The 27,569-nt window shown below is 41.6% G+C and overlaps 1 protein-coding gene across 2 annotated transcripts in view; it reads right to left on the reverse strand.

The window, feature by feature from the left end:
• ctnnd2b (catenin (cadherin-associated protein), delta 2b) overlaps positions 1–27,569 on the reverse strand; it is a 129,952-nt gene that overhangs the window by 80,282 nt on the left and 22,101 nt on the right. For both annotated transcript variants that reach the window (XM_055032813.1, XM_055032812.1), the window contains exons 2-3: positions 19,513–19,649; positions 1,917–2,029 (exon numbers count right to left, since the gene is read on the reverse strand). In XM_055032813.1, the coding sequence (XP_054888788.1) occupies positions 1,917–2,029; positions 19,513–19,644 (245 nt within the window). In that variant the 5' untranslated portion in view covers positions 19,645–19,649. The remainder of the gene's footprint in view (positions 1–1,916; positions 2,030–19,512; positions 19,650–27,569) is intronic.

Raw genomic sequence — 27,569 nt, forward strand, 5'->3', positions numbered from 1 at the left:
TATTTCCAGTTTCCCTTTCACTTTAAGAAATAGGGATGGAGAATTTTGTGGTCAAAATGTGAAAAAATTCAAAAGGTGTGACTTAAGTTTGTGAGCTGCTGTTGTTCGATTCATTCATTCTTCAAAAAAGGAAGAAACGAAGACGCAGGACGGTCTGTCGCTCACTAAACAATACCCCGATTCTAATCGAGTTAGCAAGACAGAAGCTTCAACTCCATCTGGGCGATGAAGAAGAAGAAGAAAATGTTTCTTTCTGGACTCTCTCTCTCATCCCGTGTTGCTGCTGTTTTAAATTAAAGCTCTGAATGCAACCCCTGTCAAAACACCAATGAGCTAAACACACGCCGCGGCTAATTAGATTGCTGAATGAGTCGGATTTCAGCCCATCTTTCTGCTCTTTGTTGGTTCACTAAACATGAAAATTACAATTCCTATAGAAGCGGCCGCGTAATTAGCTGGAGACGGACAGGATCCCCGCTCACTTAGCAGAATGAAAGAAGACAAAAGATGACGGGGCTGCGCGCATCTATTTGTAATTCGGAGTACAGTGGTAGGGGTTAGGCGGGAATCGAGACTGGATGCTGTAATCTCTTCACACTGTCCTGAGTGGCAAGTGGCAGGCTAAGTGTGTTAGCACCGGCGCGCCAAGGTGGGGGAGTTGATGCAGTCTGGGTTCGGCTCAGAGGAGCGATGAGGGTCCAGGATAATTCAGCAGCGAAAAGTTTGACAGCCTCTTATTCGTACCGCACAATTTTCTCCCCCGATCACAAAGAACGAGGCTCTAAACAAAAAGATAAAGAAAAAAAAAACCCAAAAAACAATTATGACAGCTGCGTAGCATTTTTTTGCTTTTTTTTCAGCTTTTTTATTTTTCTCAGCCCCAATTTCTGTGTTTGATGGTTGATAAAACGCCACAGAAAAAAGAACCGTTGTCATCTTAAAAGTTTAACACAAGTTATAATCTTGTACTTTAATGTAAGACAGATCCGTCATGGAAATATTTTAAAGTGACTAAATTAAATTACATCTCTCTCTGCATTTTCTCTGCACGTTGCACGATTCCGTCACTTCCTAAATATGAAATCTGGCAGTGATGTTGTGACTGGTGGCACAGCTCATTTTTCTAAATGAACGATCAGTCGTTCTCAGCTTCCCATCTACTTCCAGAGCATTTCATTTATCTGACAACTCTCAAGACGTCAGAGATGATAGCAGCGCATTCTGTTAGCGTGAGGTCAGCTGAAGTAAACACAATGTGATAATGAAAGTCATTTGTTTTGCAAAGACTTTTTTTCTGCATAAAACGCATCAAATTAAAAAATAATCATTTTTTTAAAAAGTCTTGGAAATTTGTCTGAAAATTTTTTTTCAAAGACAAATAAGCTGGTGCGCTGGCTGTCTAGTACAAACATTATCCTACACATACACTTATTATTTATTTTTCTTTTACCAGGGAATTGAGGGATAAAAAGATGAACTCTGGATTTTTTTTAAAAAACTGAAATAATTTCCATTCTGAAGCTTTTTAAGGGTTACGGTAACACTAACCTAATGGAAAACACGAGTGGTTCCTACGTTCATTTTGTGAAGAGGACAGGAACGGCAAGTAGAATGGCAAAAATAAAAACACCTGCATTGAAACGTGAAACAGGTGAACCACATGCTGCAGCGTCACAACCACGCAGCTAAGTAAGCGCGTGCGAACGCAAGGGAACAAACAGGATGTGACACGCCGTCGCCTGACTTCAAAACAAAAGAAAAAAAAACAGTTTTTTTGTTTTTTTGGAAGTGTTGATTCCCAGCTCCGACGTGACCGAAAAAGCCAGTCACCTGCAAGACCGCAGCCGGCAAAACGCACAGGTAAACACACAGGAGAGGACGCGGCAGGTGTCAGAACAGCGGCACGACACACACACCTGATGCTAGTCATGCTTCCGGTCTCAGAGCCGAGCTTGCATCTCTCCAGCTGACTGGCAACAATCTGTCGTTCGGCTTCCAGCTCCCGGGTCAGACGTTCAAACTGCAGCTCCTGGAGACAGACAGAGGAGGAAGACAAAATGTGTCAAAAACAGTGACTATGTGTATTTACTGTTACATTTACAACCACCTCGGGCCTCATCGGTTCTGCGGCACATTTTTAATTGTCGCGAAACGTCAAGAGACGCAAAAAAACGAAATAAATAAATGAAAAAACAAAGCTGGGACAACAGGAGAAGAAGAAGAAGAAGAAGAAGACGGAGGGCTTCAGGAGGACAAATGTGTGACTTGAAGTGACAGATTCAGGTGAAAAGAAAAAAGAAATCAATACAATTACACTGTATGGATTCTTGCTTGGTACTGTGGGCTGGCTGACGTTTCTGCAGTAATTGAGAAGGCTGTCGGTCCTGTCTTCACACGTAATGACTTGATCAGTGGGCGCAGCGCAGCAAACAGTGGAGTGCATGTGACCCTGATGTGATCTGAATGAAGAGGATCATTTTATATCTGAGAACCACAGCAAACAATCATAAGTTAAACAAACAACAAAAAAAATGGAATTGGACAAGAATTTGATTCGATGCTGAGGATGTTTGGGGGTTTTTTATGTCGCACCAAAATCCAGGAGAACATCGGCACACGATTTCTAAAACTTCTAAACTGAGGCTTTGTTTACATGATTATGATCCAACGAAAATGGCGTCCGCCCCCTCTTTCTATTGACACAATCACCTGAAGAAAACCTAATTGCAATCTTTGTTTACACAGTAACGGTATGCATCGAAAAGGTGCAATGCCCTCACCACGCCTCCAGTCGGTGCGAGGTTCTACGAAAATAAAAACGGGAGGCCGCGTTCAGTATAGGAAATAGCGCCCCCTTCACTTCCGGAGTGCAACTGTCCCATTTCCAAATGAGGTATGAGACTGACAATGGTTTGTCCCCGCCCCTTTCTATTTGCTGCAGCGAGGTGTCGTTGGAATCGTTGTCACACCGGCATCATCGTTGGCTGCTTCTTCTGCAGATTGTAGGAAGCTTTGTGTTCTGCGTCCCTAACTCGAGGGTTTCCCTGACACCGGTACGTTTCAGAACCGCTGCACTCCGGGACTGGTTCTCAAACTATGCTGTTGTCAGAGAGAACATTAGCTTTTTTTTCTTTTTGGTTTTTGTAGCCAGGTCTACAAATCTGGAATGTATCAGAAAGTGGCAAGAAGAAAAAAAAATCCAAAAGGGAAAAAAAAAAAAGTTGTCTAGTCAAAACACAGAACTAAATCCAAATCTGAATATGTGGAAAGCCTTCAGCACTGCTGCGAAAAAAAAAAAGAAAAAAAATTCTAGTTGAATAACTTTGTGGCTTTTATACCAACATTAGGACATGTTAAATTTAGAAGGTAAACATAAAAACTAAGCCAAATTGTTTCTCCAAAATTGAGTTGCTCTTGCATGAACCCCAGCTTCCCCCCCACCCCACTTAATTAAAAGTGTGACAAATAACCACTAATTACCTGATGCACACAAACAAACCGGCATCCAATTAGAGTGTTTGCGCCTGCGGCTGCAAGATCCTTATCGCTGATTACACGTAACGGATTTGATCTATTTGGGCCAAATATCTAAATAAATAAAGGCTGAAAAGAGGCAAACAGCAGCAACATCAAATTGTCTTGGGGATGTTTTAAATTGAGCAGAAAATAAGCAGAGTTTTTGGGTTGGGGTTGCTTTTTTTTTTTTTTTTTCGTTCCGGCCTACTGCTGCTTTCTGGTGACTGGTTTGTGTTATTTTTTTTTTTTTCAGGACGATTTTTCTGGTTGGTTTACCAAACAAATGTAATCTAATCAACGAAAGAAAACAGCGATGAGTCGTTGCGGGAACAGGTGTGCTTAGTTGATGGGAAAACAACATAACTGAAAAATATCAAACTACAAACTGAATTATCTCGTGAAAAGTCAAAAAGCGAGTGAGAAAACTCCTGCAGCAAACATTTTGTCAGTATCAACCCTTGTAAAGCTTGAACTTTGCCACACACGAAAAACATACAAAATCAACCTACAGTCTAAAAAATAATAATAAAAATAAAAAATGAAGCCCAGATGGGGTTTTTCATGCTTGACATGAGGCTGACCTAATCTGCCAAAGTAGACAGTCCAAAAATGTACGACCGGGAAGTTGGAGGGGTTTGTGTTTATGTGCTCAAATACGAAGGGAGTGAAAATGATAACCAGGGTGAACGTCCAAAAGAGCTGATAATTTCTGTGTGATATGTCATTCTGGCAAGATTCATACAATTGCAAATCCTTCAAAACTTTTCCACATCATTTGGCGTCATAAACTCGAATGCGTTTCATTTGACAGTGGACACAGAGTGGTACATCATTGTACCACTCTGTGGAAGGAAAGAAAAGAAATGACGTCTTCTGACATAAATCTCAGAGGTTCTCATTAACTCAAGTGGGAGAGTGTTTTAGAAAGGACAGAAAAAAGGAGTAGTAAGTAGAACGCAATCGCAGAGAGAAGAAAGCGTCCTCAGACGTCCTATTAGGAAACACAGCAAACGTGTCAGAAAAGACCAAAATGTCAACCTTTCCAAATGTGCTGAGCTAAGCTGCTAACACCCAGAGCCTCCCGAAAACAGCGTCACGCCGCTGAAACGTGGAGGAAGCGGCACGATGGACGGGAAAACGGACGGAGCGAAACAAGGCTGGAGAATTGGTGGCAAAAGTTGAAAATTGCAGCTCGTGAAGAAAAGTCAACCCCGACGGGAGCGAAGCTAAACCGGACACAGTTTTCAATCCTATTTGTGGCATTGGAACAAATAAAAGAACCCCATGGCAAAACAAAGGGAACACGAACGAAGACGCTCAGATGTGGTTGCAAAAGTCTTGAATTGACCTCAACTCAAGATTTAAGGGAGATTAGCTCTTATTGCATCACTAGTTTACTGTTTCTGCTTGCAACTGCTGATGGACTGCACTGTAAAAGCACTGACTCTTTACCAAGTGATTCTTTTTGTAGGTTTTAGCGCAAACAACTTACTACAAGTAAATTTTTCTGTAAGCTATATGGGCTTTTATTTTTAAATCAATAACTCTTGAGTATTGACAATCAGTAGATTTCTTTTTCCACTTTTAACACTTGGGAACACGCCTGGATTTTGTAAAAATATTTTTTTAACTTGTTTTGAGGAGGCCATGTTTTTTCGCTGTGAAGCCTGAACTTGAATCACGCTTCGGGGTTCCCTTCTTTTGGGAAACCGTTTTATTCTAAAAGCCTCCTTCCACGGCTATTACGCGGCGTATTCCCCTCGTTTTTACGTGCAGGCTGAGCAATCGCGGGCAGGCACGACTCTCACATAGAATTTGATCCACAAATGCACCCGTGTGGCCTCTGAAGAGCAGATAAAATGACACGACTGCCGCTTTGTCAGGTGGTGAGTATTCAAGCTATCTTGAAAGGGGGGACGAACTGCAATAGATGAAAAGAAAGGACAAAAAAACAAAAACAAATCTGCCAATCGATGAACTGTGAGGAACCAGCAGGACGGAAGACGCGAGCCGTGTTCGCGCAACTGCGGGAAAAGACGTTTTATTGTCCTCGAAACATTCCGCTGCCGTCGAGCGTCTGAAGTGCGTGTTTGTTGCAACCGAAAAGCCTCTAAGAGGAGCACAGTTGCGTGTCGACATCACCAAAAATCCTCGCAATCTTCTGTGAGAAGAAAAGCCAGCCGCTGGTAGCAGAGGTACTCTCATTTGCATCTTAAACACCACAGCTTGAAAGGGGGGGGGAAGAAAAAGAAAAAACAAACACAGTTACGCTTCCAATGTTGCGAGATCTGGCTTTTCACGCTTTCAAATCAATCTAAGCTCCCTAATCGACTGATGTTAAGCCCAAGAAGAAGAAGGGGGAAAAAAGAAGCCTACTTTCAGGGCAGCATCTATTTAAGAAAGTTTTCCCCCCTCTTTTTCTCTTTTTTTCTTCTTCTGTTAAACCAGCTTATTTTGCTGAGAGCAAATACTGACACCAACTCAAACACAATCCTTTAAAAACGAAAAGAAAAGCCACAATGCCATGGATAGCTCCCTCTTTTTTTTTTTTTTTCCCTCCATGCCGCTCTGATCTCTGCTTCAGAGCTGACGGCCAGACACCTGTTACTGCGGGAGAAGGAGCCAGGACCTCATATGCAATCTCTTGTTCTTCCAAAATTAAAACAAAACAAAAAAGACACACACACAAAAAAAAACCAAAAAGCAAAACCTACAGAGCAGATCAAGTCAAGCTGCAAAGACACGTAGCCTACCTTCACATGGACCATAATGCAAAAACAGGCAGAAATTCACAAAGGATCCTGCTGCTGCTTCTCTGAGCTCCCATCTGTGCGCCGCTTCTTCCCTCCTCTCCAAACCCTCATCTATCCCGCGTCGGGACGCAGCGAGCGACAGAGGCGGAAAGAAAGAGACTGAGAGACCACAAGTGTCACTTGAGCTGACTGCAGCTCGGTCCCCTCACCCCCTCTTCGGCCCCCCACCTCCCAGTCTCTGTGTCTCTTTCTCTCTCCTTGCTCAGGGGCCATGAAGCACACAGACACACACACACACACACACACACACACACACACACACACACACACACACACACACACACACACACACACACACACATGCATACAAAAAAAAAGTGCACATACACACCTACTGTTCAGTCAGCCACAAAGATCCCCATGGCAACGCAGCATTTAGAAGCCCCATGGCATTATTTATGCAACGTTGCATCACAATAGGCCCTCCCACCGGCCAGACCCTGCCAAAAAAATAAAAAAAATAGCCCCGCCACTCCACAATCGCTCCCCTGCCACACACACTCACTCCACTCTCAGACCAAACCATCTGCACACACACCACCAACCACCCTTCTTCCTTCCTCCACCTTCTCTGCATCCAACATCACTGGAAAACAAGGAGAGATTTTTTTTATTTTTTTGGTGAGGAGAGGAGGGGGCAGCCAAGAGGGGCTGAATATGCATGGGAGGCCCACACTCAGTCTCATGCCGACACAGAAACATGCTGGCACACGCGCACGCTGGCGTACTACTCAGAACGCTCACGCATTTGCACTGCGTTCTGCCTGAGCGAATTTCTGCGAGTGGAGATGGGACGTGGGGCGATAATAAAAAACAAAAGGAACTACAACGTAGATTTGCTGCAGGAAGTTAGGAGAAAAAGCACATGTGCAAACAGAGATGCAATTCAGATGATGCGTTGAAAGATAACGCTCAGGTAGAGAAAATAGCCGTTCTTTCAAGGCGCATTGTGAGAAGATGGAGAACTGTCTTCAGAAAGTCAACACCGCATTGCCGTACAGCGGTGCGCTTAAATAACCTTAGCAAAAACTGGACCCCTGCAGGGCAATATTTACATGCACTTCCCCAGGTTCAAATCAGAAGAGTTTCCAGATGCTTCGCAAGTTGTTTTTCTAAATAAGAACACAAACGATGGCTGGATTGTTCTACATGTTTATATAAAAGGTTGCAAAATTTGTAGAAATAAACTGTTTATTCCCATTGCTAAGCCTTGCTATCTCATCAGACCAACGGCGTAACTATTAATGTGCAATTTGTGATACATATAGTTTTACACTTTTTCAGCTCAGCAGAAACAACAAGCTGTTTGTTTGGCGATTAAAGCCATAACAATAATGGTTGGTCAGCCTGTTTGTGTTAAAACGCAAAACTTTCCAATTTAAAAAAAAAAAAAAAAACTGGACTGTCCAAGCAGTCACTAATGCAACACAAAAATTCAGAAGTATGGGCCAAATTTGGTTTAAACATGGTTGCCAAGAAAAAGGTTACGAGGGTTGCATGACTTAACTGTTTATGCCTGCTGTGTAATCTCTGTTTACATGTTTCGCCCGTTTTCACAAGCACAACATGAAGAGAAACCCGCGCGTTGCTGACAGAGTTTGTGCCGGAGCTGATCGAAAATCCCACTGGTTTTGATCCAACTACAACGAACCCGACTCAAAATTTGGACGTCGGACGAACAGGCCACCGCAGCTGATGGCTGACGGCAAAAGTGCTCCTCGGGTTTCTTCGGTTGAACGTCAGAGTTTAATCAAACCAACGGTTCCTGTGAAGCAGGTCACGAGTTCTTCCCCAGGAGCCGAGCTTTCAGATCCACTGGTTTAGCACTCTGTTGTTCAGGATTATAGGCTAAAATGACTAGACTCCAGTTATTCCTTATTAAAAGGCACATGACTGCTGGCAGCAGGTTTGCTATAAGGGAGCTGAAAGAGTGAGAATATTTTCATGAAAGTAGCACAATCTGATGGGAGACAGAATTAACGTGAAAGTTCGACATGTGTGCAGCAGAATATCTAGAATATCAGACCATTTGCTGGTTAACTACACTAAAAAACAAACACACCTGAAGCTCCAATGTTTCCATTAAGAGGACACAGCATGTCCAGGGAAACTTTTCTCTCTTTTTTTCATGTCAGAGACACAGATTAGAAAATCTTTCTGCACTGGTGAACGTCAGCCCAAGCTACACTGTCAAAGAGAGTTGGAATCTCTTTGAAGAACTTAGGATTTAAGTGAAGATTAAAAAAATAAATAAAATAAAACTAATCTGATATTTCAGTGGGAAACACAGACCAACACAACCATCTTTAACCCATGACTGAATCTTAGCATATTGAACGCTGAGACGTGGCGAGAAAATCTGAATTTGATCCATTATTTATTTATTTTTTTTTAAATAACACTTTTAAAGGCAACTGAGACGGCTTTACACCCGTTTCAAATGCGCTGCAAAGAAGCATTGGTGCAACACAGAAACATAAAAAACTCTAATTTTCTTGCTTTTTGTGCAAACTTTATTAAAATGTGCCAACATAAAGCACAAGCGGTAACGACAGTTTACAGGCAACACAACGAGTAAACAAAAGTTCAAAGTCAGTGAGGTGAACTGACACACCCCAGAAGATGAGCAATGCAATAAAGAAAGGAATTTATTTTAAAGAAAGTCATGGGGAAAAAAAACAAAACAATGAAATGCTTCAACATATCTTTATCTTAGTGAGCTATCTCTGGGGATCACTATGCAGGAGACGGGAAACACCCTGGATCGGGCCAATCACAGGGCAACGCAGAGGACAAACGGCCAAGTACTCACACATCATATATCAACCTAAGCAAAGAGATCAGACCTGTACCCAGAGATCCCCAGAGAACATGGAAACTCCACTCAGAAAGATTAAATAATAATAATAACCAATATGACGTTTAAATCAGAAGTACATGGGAAACTGAGCAGACTTTCACATCATAATTAAACTGAATCCTTGATCTGGGCCTCTACACGTTTTATCAAGTCACAAAACGAGTGATCAAATTTTCTGCCTCTGCCACTAATGTCTTTGTTTCCAGCACACTAAAAAAAGTGCTTTGTTAGTAAAATTCATTTTTGGTCAACGGATGAAAGGGGGTGTGCAGGCAAAACCGAGTAATGTCGAAACGTGAGCAGATTTGTCATGAAAAGCAGCATAAACGTCCATTTTCCTACCCAGATACAGCCTGGCTTGAAACCAGACGCCATGGTGTCCTGACGGGTCCGAACCGATGGAGCCAATTTCTCTCCTTTTCTTTTTCTTTAGCTCACAGGTTTAATCTCCGGTTCTCCCTGTGACAATAAAACCACCCACCTGGTCCACTGGTATACACCCGGCACATGCAAAACTCAACTTGCCGGTCATTTCTTTATTCAAATTTGACTGGGCTCAGTTTACACAGCCTGTGATCTGCATCTGAACGAGCTTCTGAACAGCGCTGCTGCTGCATAATGGATTCGGCAGAACTGAGATTGAGTCGGTCCAGGGGAGCCAACGGCAGAAACGAGTGTCCAGGTGAGCAGCAAATTTATTTACTCAGAATGTGAACAATAACAAAACATTTCACAGTTTCTTACAATGAATGCAAGTTGTGTAAATCTAGTCCTTCCCAAGTCTACTGCGCTTTGCAAAACTATTATCATGCCATATAATCATTAGTTTTAGGGACCACAAGCTTTTTTTTTTTTACAACACAACGTATCACATTAGAAACAATTATAACTGCTTTTCAAAAATGTTTATTTTTCAAATCAAAATCTTAAAAGTGAACATTTGTATTCAGCCCACTTTATTGTTACACATTTTTCTTTTATTTCATCTCTGCAGTTTAATTTACAGCCGTTAAATGTGTCACAACTAAATCTACTCAGTTTTCTGTACAGATCACCTTTTCTTTTTACTACAAACGAATTCCTCCAAAACGAAACAATAATTTTCTTTCAAAGGTTACGACAATCATTTCCAGACGCACTTCAGCCATCGGTCACAATAACAGAGCAGAACCAAAAGGCTTTTCTAAAGCGAACAGCGTCTGAATATTCTGTAATTATAACAGATCAAAATCTGCAAAATGATGAACTGTTTCGCTTCATTCCCAGATTGGCTAAAAAAGACAAATTAAAAAATAAACTGGTGACATCAGCACAATGTTCCTCTGACATCCAGAGTTTCTCTGGCCATTAGGAGGAAAGGACAGGAATTAACCTTGGCTCAACGAGAATCTGCTTTAATAAAGTCCTTGTCCGCAAATTGCATTAGTAAAGATCGTTTCCACCACCATCTCCTACTGGAGACTGATGGAGGAAAGACAGACAGACAGACAGCCACCACAAACATCATTATGGACATTACTGAGGAGAAACAAACAATTCTGGGACAGTGGCTCGGACTGTGTACGTGTCCTGTAGCTAAAGCCGTCTCCCTCGTCTCCCCGACGCAAAGTGGTCTAATTGGGCCCCGTGGTGTTCGTCTGGCATTTAGAGCCTTCAGATCGGGGCTCCTGTTTTCCAGGGAAAATGTCACAGTGGCTGTACAAGCTAAGACCGCTGCAGCCTGGAAAATTATGAGCTACAGTGAGTCTGTTTGGTAACAATGCTCTCCCCGAGGCAGAGAGAAACGAAAAGCAAGTTTGAGAAGGTGAGGACAACAAACCAGCAAAGATGGCAACAAAACACTTTGTTTATTGAGTTTGTTGCTTTAGCTGCCCTGAAAAAGGCTGCAATCTTTTTCATCTTGCTCAAGTTAATTTGTCCTGAAGGACTTCCAGGCTGTCAGTCTATTAACGTGCTTGCCTCCAATGTCGTGCTTCAGGTATAAAGAAGCACGTTTGAATCAAAGCAGCCAAGACCTGGGATTATTTTTTCATGCATCCTCTTATAAAAACCTGGAAGGTTTGTTACTTTTTCAACTCGGTGTCAACCCTGAGCTAGTTGCTGGTTTACGTGGCACTGGTTTTCAGGTGAAGGCATTTCTGGACCTGGCTTGAACCCGTGTTGCTTGAGGAACTTTGTGAGAAGTGAATATGAGATAAGCGCTCTCAACTCCATGCGGTCCTTCAATACCAGAGAAAAGCGAAAGGTGGACTCTGACTCTCGTCATTGACCCTGTTTTTAGTGCTTACTGAAGTCACAGAGAGAAGGACACCTAAGGGCCGCCGAACAAGCCATGAACTTCTCCACGCACCGGAGTGGTTAGCAGCAAAGTTTCAATCTGTCAAGAGAAGTTTGAAAGGACTGATGGACTGAACTTGTCTAGCACTTTTCATTCACCCATTCGCACTCACATTTATACACCGATACGCAGACAGGTAGGCAATTTGGGGTTAAGTACCATCGACATGTGGCAAGAGGAAGCTGGAATCGAACCTACAACCTTCCGATCACTTTGTTCCGGTGAAGCCATGGTTCACCAGAAAAGCTCTGACGGGTCCCCCTCCATGGGATGTTTCAGTTTCTTCCACAAGTCTAGGAAATCTTTGAGCTCAATGTCTTGGTGATGAGTGATGGTAGACTGGGACGGATGGATTAGGACCTTGCCTTTCAGGAGCTTTTGTCGAAGCAAAGCTCCTGACAGGGCAGCAAAACTGAAGCCACAAACAACCAGATGTTGACGTTTCGCTGAGCCACAGTTTACTTATTGCGTCAATAACTAAACATTCTCTTAATTTAGTTAACTTAATCCTGATTTAATTGTATCTTTGAGACACATTTAGCCCTTATTTTCAATGTTTAATCTCATCTTCGTTCTCCTCAAATCCACTAAACGAGTCATTGCTGCCACTAACTGAAATTATCTGTTTACCGACACTTCCCTCCAAGATGGAGCCACAAAAAGAGCCACTGCTGGCAAGACAGCTGGGGTTTTTTACTTTCTAATTTAATTCCAGATAAGACAACATTGCCGCTTCTTTGCCTGCTGTCTTTAGCACACAATGACATAAATCAGCATCCACAGACAGACTCATGTTCACGAAACTTCAAGTTCGGCTTCTCGTCTTTCGGACACGTTAGCCGTCTGCTCAGCCCTCTACGGCCCACCACAAGACAAAAGACACCGTCACACACTCCGTCAAAGCTCAGTCGCTCAACTATTCCTGATAAAGAAATAGATGTGTCGTTTGTCATGCTGCCAAACGACATCAACAGGGGGAATAAATTGTCAAACGAAGGAGCCCCTTCGCCTGCCATATTTCACTGCTCTCTCGCTGCTGTCAGCTTCAAGCTAACGATAACTTACATGAACTCTTAGCCAGATGGAAGAGACCCCAGCACGCCAACATTCTTGCTTGAGGTAAGTGAGATTGCACCTTCGCTTGGCATTCACTTCACTAGTTGATGCTCTCTGCTCCTATGAACATTATCGCACTGCCAGCAGTTTTTAAGTGAGTTGAATGTGTGTGTTTGGCTGAACAAAAACTTAACGGCATTTTTTTCTGCCAGATGTTTGGTCAGATATATCTGTTGTCTCGCATCGTGGGTTCACCAATCTGTTGGACTGTCTTCAACTTTGTGAGCTTTGTTTTCAATCTATAGCGGTTAAAAACAGCGTCTGCTGTTGCGCTATGTGGAAAGAAAGCTGCAACGCATGTTGCTTTTGTCCTGCTGTTAGAAAAAAGGTCAGAGTTTGACACGTTGTTCACAGCTGTATTGAAGAATACAGTTTTATATATATATATATATATATATATATATAGGGTGTCGCTTTAAATTCAAATCTACAACAAAATATAAATTTTAATCCATTTGGCACACCCCCACTTAAACTTAACAAGCAACTGCCATTAATTGCTCACGTTGGAGGGTTTTACAGCGTGAACCGGAGAGTGAGCCTTTGGCTTTGACTAGGCCATTCTGAAAGCACTAGTTTGTTCTCTTTTAGCCATTTGAAGGTAGATTTGTCATTAAGCTTTAAAGCTTTCATATAACTCAAGTGTGCTTAAGCTGAAGGTCAGAAAATAATGGAGCGGCATTTACCTTCGAGACTTTCTTGTAAACAGTAAAATTGATGGTTACGTTTAATAACAAAGACGCTGAAGAAGCATCCCCCAAGGATAAAACTCATCCAAATTTCACTATTATTGTTGTCAATGACTTTGTTTCTCATTATCAAATCTCAATATCTGGCAGTAATTAGGCCAGCGGGTCATGAAGTTGGATTCAGCTAAAAAATGTGATAAATTACAGTTAATTCATGATTTAACAAAGGATGTAATTACTTTTTATTTTAGAAAAGAATAAGACGGGGATTGTTTGAACAGTATTTTTTTTCCCTAATACAAATGTTTACACTTTTATAAATGTGTTTGACGACCAGGAACATTTAACGGAGTACAGCTACTTTTAACACAGCGCTTGATAAGGAGACAAGTGACGTTACAACAGAAAACTGGAATAAAAACTGGGCTGTCAGAGAAGAGCAGACATAAAGGAGCAAGAGCGGTTCTTCTGTTTGTCTGATGGGGCCCTGGTGTCCTTTGTCTGATTGGAAGCAGCACACAGCGCGAGACTTTTACACGTTGTAATAAATAAAGAAAGAAAGAACAATTCTTCCCCAAGTCTCTCCTCTCCTCCGTCTTTCTCGTTTTTTTACTTTTTCTGCATGGCCCCCAGTGTACGCTGTAAAACGAAACAAACATTTGAATCACTTTCAGAAAACTTTTTTATTTTTTATGAATATCCAACTTTGTGCAGAACTTTGAAGAGAACTATATTTGGTAAGTTAACGAGAAAGGCGAAGATGCTAAGCATATCTTAATTAGCTCTCAATAAACAAATGAGTAGCATAGCAGCGAGTGGGAGAAAAATAACATTTGGGAAGGCAGGGACGCCGAGCAAAAACTGAAATAAAGAGCCTAATGAACAGTCAAGAGTCGATATGTAGCAAAAGTATAATATAGTTTGTGATAAATACAGATTACAGATGGGTTTGGAGTTGAAGTTTGCATTTTTTTACAAAGCTGCAAGTTCGCAATCATGAATTTAATTTCTTATTTGTAATCTGTGGCTCACCTTTGTAGGTGCTTGTAAAAACACAGCAGGAGGTCAAGCAAGCAGGAGAGGAAGGTTAAAGCTGTGATTTAGTTTGTTTTCCTGGAAAAACTCAACATGTACATGTTTTCTCAAACGGGATAAAAACAGGCTTTTAGTGCATTGTCGTATTTTCTTTTTGTCTCTACATGATGACATATGTTTCAATAGAGAGGTTTTTAATCAAGACATTTTTAAAGTAAAACTATCTTTTACTTCACGTGTTTGTAAGTGGGGTTGCAGCAACACATGCAGGTTGAGACATGAAATGAAATAAGAGGAGACTATTCACAAAATGGGTGAATAGTCTAAGACAGCACACTGGCCTACCCTTTCTGTGGCGAGCTGAAATTGATTCCTGTGAGACGCCGCTGCTGCTGAAGGGAGGAGAGGGGAAGCAAATGCACACAGAAATCATTTCCAGAGGAACAAGAGCACTTCAGTAGAATTTGGTAACCAAGAGTTCTTGAAGTATTTCGAATAATGCCAAGAAAACTAATATTTTATGTCGTTTCTAGTGGTTCACAGACATAAAGTGTGAGGAAACTGGCACATTGGTAGGGTGGGAAAAAAGATCTAGTTTGATTGCTTTGATCAACATTGAAATCCCAATCATTTTGAATAATGACTCCGAAAGTTAGGCGACAGAAAAACTGTGAAATACTTTCTACATGAAAAAATTAAATGTCATTCAATTGTAGGATATTAACAATAAATAAAACAAGCAATCTTTATAATCTTTAAAATAAATTCAATTTGAGAGAAATAATAAAATATGTCAAAATATCAGGAAGCCAGGTGAATTACAGGGCATGTCACACCGTGCCTTTCAAAATAAAACATAATTTTTTAAAATTATTTAAGTTAAACATTTAAAAAGTGATGAATGTTTTATTAAATATTATGTATACCTTATTCAATAAAACTAATTAGCTCAAATTTCCACTGGGCGACTCTGTGGTTCAACACATGCTTTTAGATATAATTTTTATTTCTTCTATAAAATTCAGCCACTAGTTTGTTCATGGAGTTCAGCCTTCGACAGGAGGGAACGCACACATCCATCAGCAGATAGATGTCCGCAGACTCATATATAAGAGTCCCCTCTGCAAAGGAGAAACTGCAGAAAATTGCTGAAAATAGTTATTTGTTTATCAGGATTGCACTTTTTTTAAAATCGTTTAGATTGTATGGAGCGACTCCTGTGATTAATTAAGTGGTCATATATGTGAATGATTGTATGAGAATCTTTTTTTTCATTCTCTCAAATAAAAAAAACTAAACACATAGTCAGGACCTACTCAGTAGATGTCATCTACTTGGTAAATAATCCTGGCCTGCTGATTGGATAAAGCCGTTTTGCATGCAGTAACATTCACATTTCTATGTCAAATCCCACCAACCTACAAGGCAAAAGTAGCAAATCGGCGGCCGGTCACATTTCCCCCACCCGGCGTCTGTCGCTTAGTCAGTCCGAGAATGAGTCTGATTTGTCAAACGGAAGAAAGCTCGCGCAGACTCCACACTGAGCCCACTCCGCTATCAGACTCAGCGACAGCGGAGATGATGAACGACAGGAAGGCACAAGCTGACAGATGTGATGAAGACAATGCTGAATGGCTAATCAATCTCATGTGGGCAGAAGGAAACAGAGAGAAGAAATAAAAAATAAATAAATAAATTTTAAAAAAAGGGAAAAAGAAGACAGCAGCAGGGATCTCCTAGTGTGAGTCAGCACAGGAAAGAGAGGCTGATTGGCAACGTTTGGAGGCATGTGTCTCCGACTGTAATTTAGGCTTGTGATTTTGGGTTCTCATTGTCTTTGGGAGCCAAAATGAATGGCATGATTTATTTTATGCCTGTTTCCTTTTATCGGACCGATAAAAATAAATACCCCACCCCAGAAACAAACACTGGCGTCAACTCAAAATGAAGAAACAATCATTTAAAGCAGCGACAACGATGTAATCACAGCAGACTCTCCGTTTATTCACACATTCCGATCAGAAAGCCATTATTGTGCCCTAGATCATCCGGGAGCGAGTCTGCGTGTCTACATGACCTGCTTCTGTGTGTGTGTGTGTGTGTGTGTGTGTGTGTGTGTGTGTGTGTGTGTGTGTGTGTGTGTGTGTGTGTGCGCGCGCGCTTACATGTTTAAATCTACATGACCTACTTAGGCTAGAAACGGACCTCAAGAGCAACTGCGACCACACGTCGATACATGAGGAATCCATTACGTTTGCTCCTCTTCAGACTATCACTTGCTATCTTTATCTTCTGGATATCCTCTCGGTTCGGCTCTGGTGTCATTAGGGAGGAAGGCTGCGCTCGTACACAGAGCCCGGAGCCATGTTGTTCGTCACTATTAAAACCTGGCACTTGCATTACCGCGACTGCAACCGGACGGCCTTCTCTTTAGTCGCTGATTCAGATGGATGGTGTTAAAAGAAGCCTTTGGGCCGAAAGCTAAATAAAGGCTGCCGCACTGCAAAAACACAAAATATTACCGAGTGATTTTGGTCTGGTTCCCAGTGCAAATGTCTCCGTGCATTTGTAATAGGACAAAGTTAACTTACCATAACCAGCAAGATGTTGGAGCTTGTTTTAAGTCGGTGATTGCTCAATTTTGATCAATAAGTACTAGTTCAACTGGCACCCATAACACGGGAAAAATGATCGCTGAAAGAGAAATTACCCGCTTAATTAAACCTTTTTATCAATAGTAAGGGATTATTGATAAAATGACCTCTTATATCTTGCTAAAAAGTTGCCTTTGAGTTGGTTTTGTCTTATTTAAAGTTCACTAAGATATTTGGACAAGAAATTAGACCAGAAATGACGATTTTGTGTTTTTATAGTGCAAAGTCTTGGAGGACTGCCGACTCAACTTCAGAGAAGAAAATCACAGATTTTGAGTTGCTAATTTAGAAATATTTGTAAGGACTTTTTTTGCGCTAGTGTATGATGTAAAATGCAACTTTTTATTGAGCCTTTTTATTTCCCTACACCATGCAGCACTAACGTCCAGGGTTTCCCCCGGTGTTTTATAAGCCTGGAGGGCCACCAGGCTTTACTTGTGCCCCCGCCCGGCGAAGCATTGCTTATTTATTTAAGTCTTTTTAAAAAATGTTTTTGCATTTTTTATGACAAAAAATTTAACTTGGTCGTCCAATCTTTCAATAACACATAATCATCAAGTGACATTTTCAAATTTCCTGTCAACTTTAAACAGTTTTTAGCTCAAAAATATGACAGGCCACTGGATGAATGACTGCCCTGGTTTCCTGGGGGGGAGACCTTGACAACATCAATACTCCTGCAATGCACTGTGCATGATTTTTTTTTTGTTTTGTTTTTAAAATGAAATCCAGACTTGTGATTTTACGACCCAACATTGGCTGCGACAAGAGGACAATTTAGCCGATCGGGTCCAGCAGTCGCTGGAAATGTTGCATCTAAGCCCATAATGGGATCTCACACCAACATCGCTCCTAATCTGTTTTGATGTCACTGTACGCTGATTAGTGTTCATCCCACCGCAGAGTAAGCTGCTTTTTAAAGTAGTTTAAATTGCAGCAGTGTTGTGGCTCCTGAGGGTGACAATGTTGGCCCATCTGTCCAGATTAAAGATAAATAAATAAATAAAAAATACACAGACAAACTGCTGAGTGGATTAAGATGAACTTTGGTACCCAAATCCCGGGTTAGTGTTCGAAACATAATGATTCGCCGCTAATATTTACACTAGATTTGGCGAGAGGCATGTCAGAATTCCCCATCTGTCCGACATTTCTCAATTTGTGCTCCAGCAAAAAATATCCCCGTCCCGCTTCAACTCTAATCACCTGCGAGAGAAATGAGCCCCGCTCATAAAGACGTGATCAAACAACAACAAAAATCACAGCGGTGCCACGTTCCCCGAAGAAAGAAGTCCTCATGAGTGACGCCGCTCATACACGAAGGAGGTGGGAGGTTATCCAAGCCGTGGATCGCATCTCTGCCTCAGCGTCTTTCCGCTTTTACATTTTAGGGCCGTCCGCCTGCTTCCCTGGCAGGCAGGTGGGCTCACACACATCCAACACCTGAATTAGTCCATTCTGCTTCGGCGGCACATACGATTAGCCTAAATTAGAAAGTGAACAAGTGTTTTCTTCCTTCCCCCTGCACTGCTTTATGTGGGAAATATTGCCAGCATTTGAACAAATCGCTTCATGCTGGTGTATTTTAACTGCTTCTGGATGTATGTTAGATATTTCCAGACATCTGGAATTACATATGAATGCACTCTATCAAATCTCACAACTACAACAGTCTCATTGCCACCAATTTCCAAAAGATTCACCAAATAAGGTATTTCATGTAGTTTTGTCTTTTTGCTTTAAATACTGATTTATTTTTGTTGATGTTGTTGTTGTGGTTCATTTATTGTAGTTAATTGAAAACTTGGAGTGAAAACAGCATTACCTGTTTTGGTGACACTTTCCAGAAAGTGTCTGCGTTTAGGACGGGAACAAAAAAAGCAAACTAGGAAAACTGTACCACTGCGTCTTTAAGAGCCCCAATTTAAATTCAGTACAGGTCAAAGCGAAGCAAACCTTCCACACTGTGGGTGAAAAACCAAAGGGTTGAGAACGTTCAGCTGCATCCGAGCACCGTGATTAATATTCTAATCCTCGTGATTTTAAAAAGAACATCAAACAGCTTCAGACCTCTAATTCCTAACCGTAGCCAGGTTGGAAAATAAAAACGAAGGTGACTTAGTCTTGTCTCTGTGTTGCCTCATCACATCCAACAAAGCTGCTCAGATTTGATAAAATGCGGGGAAACGATGCTTTCCATCACATTAGGCGAGAAATCGCCGCACTCGGCTGTGGCTCGAGGCCCGCTGCATCGAGATGTAGTGACATATTTGTGACACGCTGGCTTAGTGGGACGCTCCATCATAGGTGTTTACTGTTTACTGTCACCTTGTTTCTCTCTGAAAGGGCTGCGGGACTTATCCACCGTGCTCTCTGGTGTTCATCTTTCATTAATTTTGACAACCTCCTGCGTATTTTGCGCAAACACACACGTAGTCGGAGGTGCTTGAACACACAGACACACACACAAAAAAACGAAAAGACTTCTAACCTGTTCCTTGACGGAGGCGAGGATGGCGGAGGTGGTTTCAGACTCGGAGCCGTCTCCGTTGGAGGCATTGAGGACGGGGCTCAACATGGCGGCGGCGCTGGCACTCTCAGACGCCACCTCAGGCACTGGCATTCCTCCTGGAAAGAAAGAACGCGCCCAGGTGTTATGAAAGGCACTCTCCGGTGTGACGGCGCTCAGACAAGGTCACTGTCACGCGAACACTTTGACTCGTTTCAGCGTTTTTAGAAATTGGGTTTAGTTTGTGAGACCAGTTTTAGCCTTCATGACACACTGTCTTGTAAGTGAATGATAGAGGGTGGCAGCAGTGATACAGCACGTTATTTAGAGGAACAATGTGGCTTTTGTGCCAAGTAGAGACAGAGCTTAGCCTTAGTGTTTGTGATGGTAGGACTTTCTCAATGTGACATGTAAGCAAAAGTTGAAGCAAATTGTATTGGAATTACTTTAATTGTTGCATCATTGTGTCGCTGAAGGAAAAGACAAATCAGAAGTGTTTCTACGTCAAAACGTCATTGAGGATCTCAGGATGATCTTTGCCCATTCTTTGTTACAAAACAGCTAGAGCTCGATCAGACTGGAAGGGGAACATCAGCGGTTTTCAAGGTTTCCTGTGGATTCTCCAGTAGATTTTGCTCCAGACTTTGACTCTCCCGTTCTTTAAATAAATGTACCATAGGTGAAGTATATTACAGCCTCTGCTGGCTTTCTATTAACGTTTTCCTATCAACTCTGATCATTTCCGTAAACTCCAAATGTTAATAAAAAGCACGATGCTGCCACCACCATGTTTTTGATACCGGGACAGTGTGTTGAAGGCGTTGGTTTTCTGTCTTACATTTGCTTGTGGTCCAGAACTTTGTGTTTTTGGTCCTTCAAATCTTTGACATTTTTCCTATGTAACCGACTATTGGTGTTACTCTTCATGCCAGCCAGAATGGCAGATTATAGAACAAATAGTCCAGCTTTTGACAGATTCTTTCGATAAAGTTACCGTTCTGGGCAGCTTCCATTAATCCTTTTCTCGTTCGGTCCGTCAGTTTAGAGCGACCGCGAATTTCTTGGTAATTTCCATTCCCAGCTTTCTGATTTTCATTTCTGTTTTTATGTTAAAAGCCATTTGTCAATATCACATAAACAATGAGGCTTAGGCAGCTCAGCTTCAGGAAAAAAACAAGATGCAATGTGGTTACTTCCAGGAGCAGCAGAGGGACTTACATTCACATACACACGTGCACACACACACACACACACACACACACACACGCAATAAACAACAAAAACACAGAAACACACATAAAAACTCTAATCTCTCAGTCATGTGTCGTATTTGACCTAACGTAGGAGGACACAAGCTCTACATGTGCCATGTATTCCTGTATCAACCAGCTTTACACACTGATTTTTATATATATATATATAGATATATATATATCTATATCTATAGATATATATATATATCTATAGATATAGATATATATCTATCTATATCTATAGATATAGATATCTATATCTATATCTATAGATATATATATAAAGGGTTGCCGTGAGGAATCTGCACATACACGCATGAGCAACGTCGGCCGTCTGCCGAGGTAAAGAAAGTGGGGCGTGTGAGCAGAGCAGCAGGATGAGAGTGGAAAGAGGAAGGGAGTGACTGAGAAACGGAGAGGGGAGACCAAGGAGAAGGAAGTGAGGTGACGGAGGAGAAGTGAAGGCATCTGGTAAGTAAGTAAAGTTCATTTATTTTCACAGGCATGAAATCACAAAGCGCTGTACAATAGACCATACAAAACTACGACTCTTGCCCTGTGCAAGCCGACAATCTCCACCTGACCTGGCTTTTCACTCATATTCCTTCCATTTTGGAGAGTGGTCTTCCTCCTCCTCCTCCTCCTCCTCTTCTTCTCCCATCCATCCTTTCGCCCATCTCTGTTTCTGAACTTAAATTTTTCATCACTATCCACCCCGTTACTTACACGTTGTCCTATTCCCTTCCCTTTTAACGGTGTTTTTCTGCTCCTAAACTTGCTGCCCTCGCTCTTCCTCTTTGCCGACCGACTTCTCTTTGCTTGACCCGTTTCACTGTCCTTATTTCTGCTACGCTGCGCCTAAGCTCTTCCATCACCCCACGTCCGTTCTGTGCGTGCAGCCATAAACATTACCCAGAGAGTTTAAGGTTGGGCGCAAAATACGTTTTCTGAATGGACAATGGCAGCCAGATAACTTTTTTTTTTTCTTTTAAAACTCTCTTAAAGATACAGAATGAAATATTTGGAGAGGAAGCCCTACAACCTCAGTCAACGCAAGAGCATGAAGCCAAAAGGACGTGAGTGTTCAGCGTTAGTAAGTTCTCTCAGGAGGAAACTGTTGTGATGTATTTCTTTCTTAACAGCTAAAAACCCTCTGTCTTTCTATTTGCTCTTTTTGTGGATACCAAGTCAGCAATCTTATCTCTCTGTCTTTATTACCATCGCAAACATTTGCTTTGTCAAGTCTGCATGGATTTAAGGATCCACACGAACTGGGACACAATACTTTGTACAGTCAGTGCTGTAAGCTGATAAGTACCATACATGTCATACCAGCTAAACAGCGTCCCCAGTGGTCAAATAGTCACTACAGATTGCCAAAGATCTGACTTTATTTCTTTTAAATTTCTCCTGCAAAATAAATCAGTTGATTTTCTTGGCTTAGCCTGAAAAATTTGCAAGAAATATATGTAATACTTCAACAGGACTAGAAGCCATAGAGTTTAAAATAAAGCTTTTTTTAATTTTTTTTTTTTTTTTTTTTTACATTTGCATGAGATGCTATCAGCTAAGAAGCTTCATCAAAAATAAATACATAATCCTCAAAGCAAAATCCCTGAGGGTAAATGATGGAAAATACCACAACTGTGAAAAACCGACAATATGTAGAACAAGCACGCTCAGATTTACACTCGTTATTTAACAATATCGTTTTCTCTTCTCAAAGCCCCTTTTTTCATAAGCGGCATTAACTTTTCTTTTTTTTAAACAGGGTCAATGTGCAGTCTTTAAAAGGCTTTCAAAGCTTGGAAATTGATTTTTATGTTATTTCAAGTCTGGGGAAATATGGAAAAAAGAAAAAAAAGAAAATAAGAGTTTTTCATTGCCTGTCCGGCTGTCTGGGACATAAAACTGTAAAGATGCGCTGAATATTTTTGCATAGAATTACATCAGATACGGCTATACTGTCAGATTTTCCAGTTATTCGCCAAAAGAGTTTAATATTTTACGCATAGGGATTCTTGGAACCACAAGTGTCACTTGTATGTCAGATCCCTGAAGGAGGGTCATCCATTGACTTTGACAGGTTTCTGTCATTTTCCTCCCTTGTCAGGTTGTACTATTGTGTCTTTTGTAACGTAACAGTCCTGTCCGAAAAAGGGCCGTCTACCACGGGACATTAGAACGACTTTTCACCAAAGAATGGAGCACAGGAAGCGGAAAATGACTGCAACCATTTGGAAATACCAATAATTTGGTAACAAACGTGACGGCTGATGTTTACAACCAGTAATACTTGCTGTGCTAATTTCTACAAACGTCTTTAAAACTTCTGGGCATTGACCTCGACGCCCCCACCGGCCATGTTTGATCAACAGCACGAGTCGCTGCACGTGGAACGCCGATAAAAAAAAAAAAAACTTGCCATGTGTGAATTTTCTTCCTACAGCACTTCAGCCTTTAGAACCGCACACATGAAATATTTCATTTGACAGAACGCTCAGGCTCAAGCTCGAGCAGAGAGCCGGATAAGAACAGAGATAGATGCCGGGGGCACCGGCCCGCCTATAGAAGGAATCGCGAAAGAAGCTTGGGGTTTTGACGGTTCAGACAGGGAAGCCGGCCAAATATAGGTCAGCTCAGCAGACCGTGTCCAGGCTCTCATCTCACAACTGACCGGTACAAAGCAGCTTTCCCCAATAACCGCCATCAGAACTAGGCTACAGAGACCCGCTGGCCGGCCGCCGACAAGACTTTGAATATGGATTAGGCCTAAAGGCTTTATTTTACTCGTGCATAATCTTGTATTTTATTTTATTTTTTTGGAGTGTATATATTCCGGTGGTGTTTAGGCCATCATTTCAAAGCGATAATCTCCAATATTGCTTTTTTTGTACCGTCTGTACAGCCGGCCATGATACGACTGACATGTCTGACATCGGGAATATTGAGGTTAAACTTTTGACCTTATAAGCCCGTCTGTCAGGTTCGAGACAGGCACTGTGTGGTGAAGACAAAGTTCCTCTCAGAGCAAACCAGATGTGTGTTGTAAGTATCATTTTATGCCGCCTCACTGTGACTTATAATCACACGCGTAGCTTTGCTTGCCTCTTTCTCTGCGGATGCTTTGCGTTATTTATTTATTTTTTTTCTGCGTAAAGACCACTAAGCTCCGCTTTTGTGTGAGTGTAAATGTGTCACTGCTTGACAGACAGTCCCATGTTGCCTCATTAAAACTCTCTGCAGTGTTTTGTCTCTCCCAGTCATCTGTCCTTTTGTCTAGGCTGAGCCCACGAGTCTGCTTTCAAAATGCTCTTTATCAATGTAATTAGAGCTTTCTCTGTCGTGTTTCTATTAAACCTCACTGTGTACAGAGGAGGGAGGAAGTGTGTGTGTGTGTGTGTGTGTGTGTGCGCGTGCGTGCGTGTGTGTGGGTGTGTGTGTGCGCGCGCGTGTGTGTGTGGTTTTCGTCACCTCAGACAGCTACAATCTGTATGTGTTTTTTTTATTATTATTATTTACTTCCTTAAACTACCTACCTAACTAATTAAGCTCAAATAAATAAAGAATGACTGGATGATTCCTAACTTCATTGTCCTGTTTTTTCTGTTGTTTTTTGGTCAAAACTTCATACTATCCCACACAACTTTATGTGTGGGATACACACACATAAAGTGTTTGTTTTTTTAAAACACATCTAAACATAAACATGAAAACTCAGTTGCTGTTGCAGAGGTCAGACCTTAAAAACTGAGCTGCAAACAGACAGATGGATCAAATTTAGCTCAGAAATCAGACAGCAGTAGACGCTGCATAAGCACAAAAACATGATAAAACATTGACATTTTAAAATTTCTCCATAATAACAAACATTCTGGCACAGGAAACCACCTCTGTTATCTAATACTAATTCACCCAGCTACTTTATTGCATAAAGATTGCAAAAACTAATGATTTATTGTCCAGAAAGGATGCTGAAATGTCAAAAGTGTGGGAATGCTTGGGAAGTGACTTCTCACTCAATGACTATCTAAGCAGGCCGTCCGCAACATGTTAGCTTTGTGTTCCCAGGGCCAGAAGTAAAACAAAAGAAGGCACTATTTAGATTCGCTGTTCGTCAACATTGTAGCCACAGCTGAAAACCCAAGATGCAAGTACAGTGACGTCTTCTTTTTTTTCCCTTTTGCAAGAGAGACCGGGAGCTACTTTTAGGTATGTTCAACAGGGGACGGGGAGGAGATAAATGTAGATATTGTGTCTACCCGAACGTTTCTGTGGATGGTGGTGCCGTAGAGGCAGCCACACCAGGGGCTGAAATCGTGGTGGGTTTAGGGCGGGCAGCAGGAAGAGGGGATCTCCCAGGAAGAACCGACACTGGAATTGCAAACCTTGAATGCATGAAACAGCAAACCAAAAAGTGCATCCAATGGGTCTTTTACACCTAAACAGCGGCAAAAGATTAGGATTCGCCAGATTGTCCCTTTCATGCTCCTTCGATGCATAAAAAGGCCAGCGCCTAGTGGATGTTTGATTAGTTTTTAACGGATTACTGTGGACCATGAAGAGCTTGGATTGTCCTCAAATCCGAGCCAGAGTGATGATTGTAGTACATTCAACTCATCTTGTGTCATTTTGTACACTTTATGTGTTGTTCAACTTAAACAACTGGACACAGAGTACATGTTAAACCATTGACCAATCAGGCTGCGTCTTGGGAGTTCCTGAACTTTCCACAGGAAAGAAAAGAAAAAGTCAACTGAAGCTATTAGAGGACGTCCGTTCAGTCAATCTGCAGGAGTTATACTGCTTTGACATCGGTTAGTAACTGCTAGCTTAGCAAAACATCGACAGTTTTTGGTTATAAATGTATTTAAGAACTTGCTTTTCACCTGTAAATTTCTTACACTGCAGTGGGAGCTGATATAACCTGGCTGCCCTTTCAAACCCGGGATTGAAAAGGAAGTTTTAGACTAACAATAGCAAAAATGCACATTTAGCATTTGCTCCTCCGACAGCAGGAGCGGGGTGCTGCATTTGGATCTTAGTTTTTTTTTTTTGGCTTTGTTTCGTCTTTTAACCATAATTTTGGCCAGTAATGATGCTGCTCACTTCACTATGAAGCCTATGTTGGCAATAAAAGTACAAATACCCCCAATCTGTTCTAATAAGACCCAAACATCTATTTGGATGCTCTCTGACCGGATCATGCCAACGCTACGCTACACGTGCACAAAGAAAGGTTTTCACACAACGGCGTTTGTTCCTGGCAGATAATGGCAGGTGGCTTAATAAGCTTCATAAAGGATTAATCACCAGTCAGCTAAAGTTTCGGCGGTGAAGGTCCAAATGCTAATGGACATTTATATCAAGTGGGCACACAGACACTTACAGCACCTACTGCAATGCTGCGATGCAACATGCATCCCGCAGCTCATCACTTAGGCAAAGCAGCTCTGATAGCAAATCCTTACGAGGCCACTGGCTACAATAAAAAACAATTATTTAATGAGCATTATTAATAAACGTATGAGAGCAAAACGTCAAACTACTTCAGGAAACAATTCTGCTTTTTTGATGTCTTTTTTTTTCTTTTTCTGCTTCTTGGAAACGGATGCCGGGTCTGGGTGTGTTTCCATTCGCCCGAACAGAGCAGATGTTGACGGCAGATGTGTGGAGATGACAGAAGCTCCATGACGTTCTTAAAGGTTTCTCTCCCCCTTCGGGCCCAATACTCTAACGGCCGTGTTAATTTGGCCGCCCAGGCTCGGTGACGTTAGCAGAGCCTGACACAGAACTGAACTTAATTTTTCGGCAACTTTTCACAACCAGACAACGCATCTGTGTCAAAGGAGTAGAAATGTGTCCACACGTCGACGTTTACGCCGCTCTGTGTTGCGTCCTCGCCGACTGCAGTAAATTACATTCACCAGATTACTTCTTTCCGGAGAGTTGGATGATTTAATCACGGTCGATGTACTGCACATATCAACAGACACACAAACTCGGAGCCTCATTAAGTTGACACTGCGATCATAAGAATCATAGGACACCACTACGGTTTCAGCTCGACTCCAAACCCAAAACAGTGGCTATCAACCACCGCCTGCTGCAAAACAAGCAAAGAACTCATTTAGCACAGAAAAAGACAAAACCCACCAACCTGGCTGCTAGAGAAGTATCTTATTTGTAATTTGCTAAAAAAAAAAACATTCCAGAAACAATCATTGTGCCTTATCCTAATGACAATCAAATGATGATATTTGAAAACCTCAAAAACTGTCAACGCTCTTGACGTTTGTTACTTTCGCTGTTGCATCAATTGATATAAATGTGAAAACATGACTTAATGCAAATATTACATTTAATGGTGCGCTTCCTGCACTAAACTGAAAGGCTGTTTCAGTTTTAGAATGAGATTCGACTGCTGGACCAGCAGAAAAAAAACAAAAAAAACGTTTGTAGAGACTAGATTATTCTTTACTGATGAGATTCGTTAAAAATTATCTTTGTAGATGTTCAGTTTTAAAAATATATTTAAAAACGTATCTAAACATGTTCTAATGCATCTAATGTGATGTTTTGTCTCATCCAGTAAGCTGGATGTAATGTTACACCAGTACTTCTAACGTGTACACGAGGATGATTGACAGTACTCAAACCCTCCTCCTGTCTCTGATTGGTTGTATCGGAACCACTGCTGTATAAATGGCTGTAGGTCCAGGGAGAAGACAGAGGAGCTGGACTTTTATCAGTCACATGTTATACTGTCAGGACATGAAGACAGTT

The sequence above is a fragment of the Poeciliopsis prolifica genome, unplaced genomic scaffold, assembly GCF_027474105.1.
Source record: "Poeciliopsis prolifica strain line A6 unplaced genomic scaffold, Auburn_PproV2 SCAFFOLD008, whole genome shotgun sequence".
In the NCBI taxonomy this organism is placed as follows: Eukaryota; Metazoa; Chordata; class Actinopteri; order Cyprinodontiformes; family Poeciliidae; genus Poeciliopsis; species Poeciliopsis prolifica.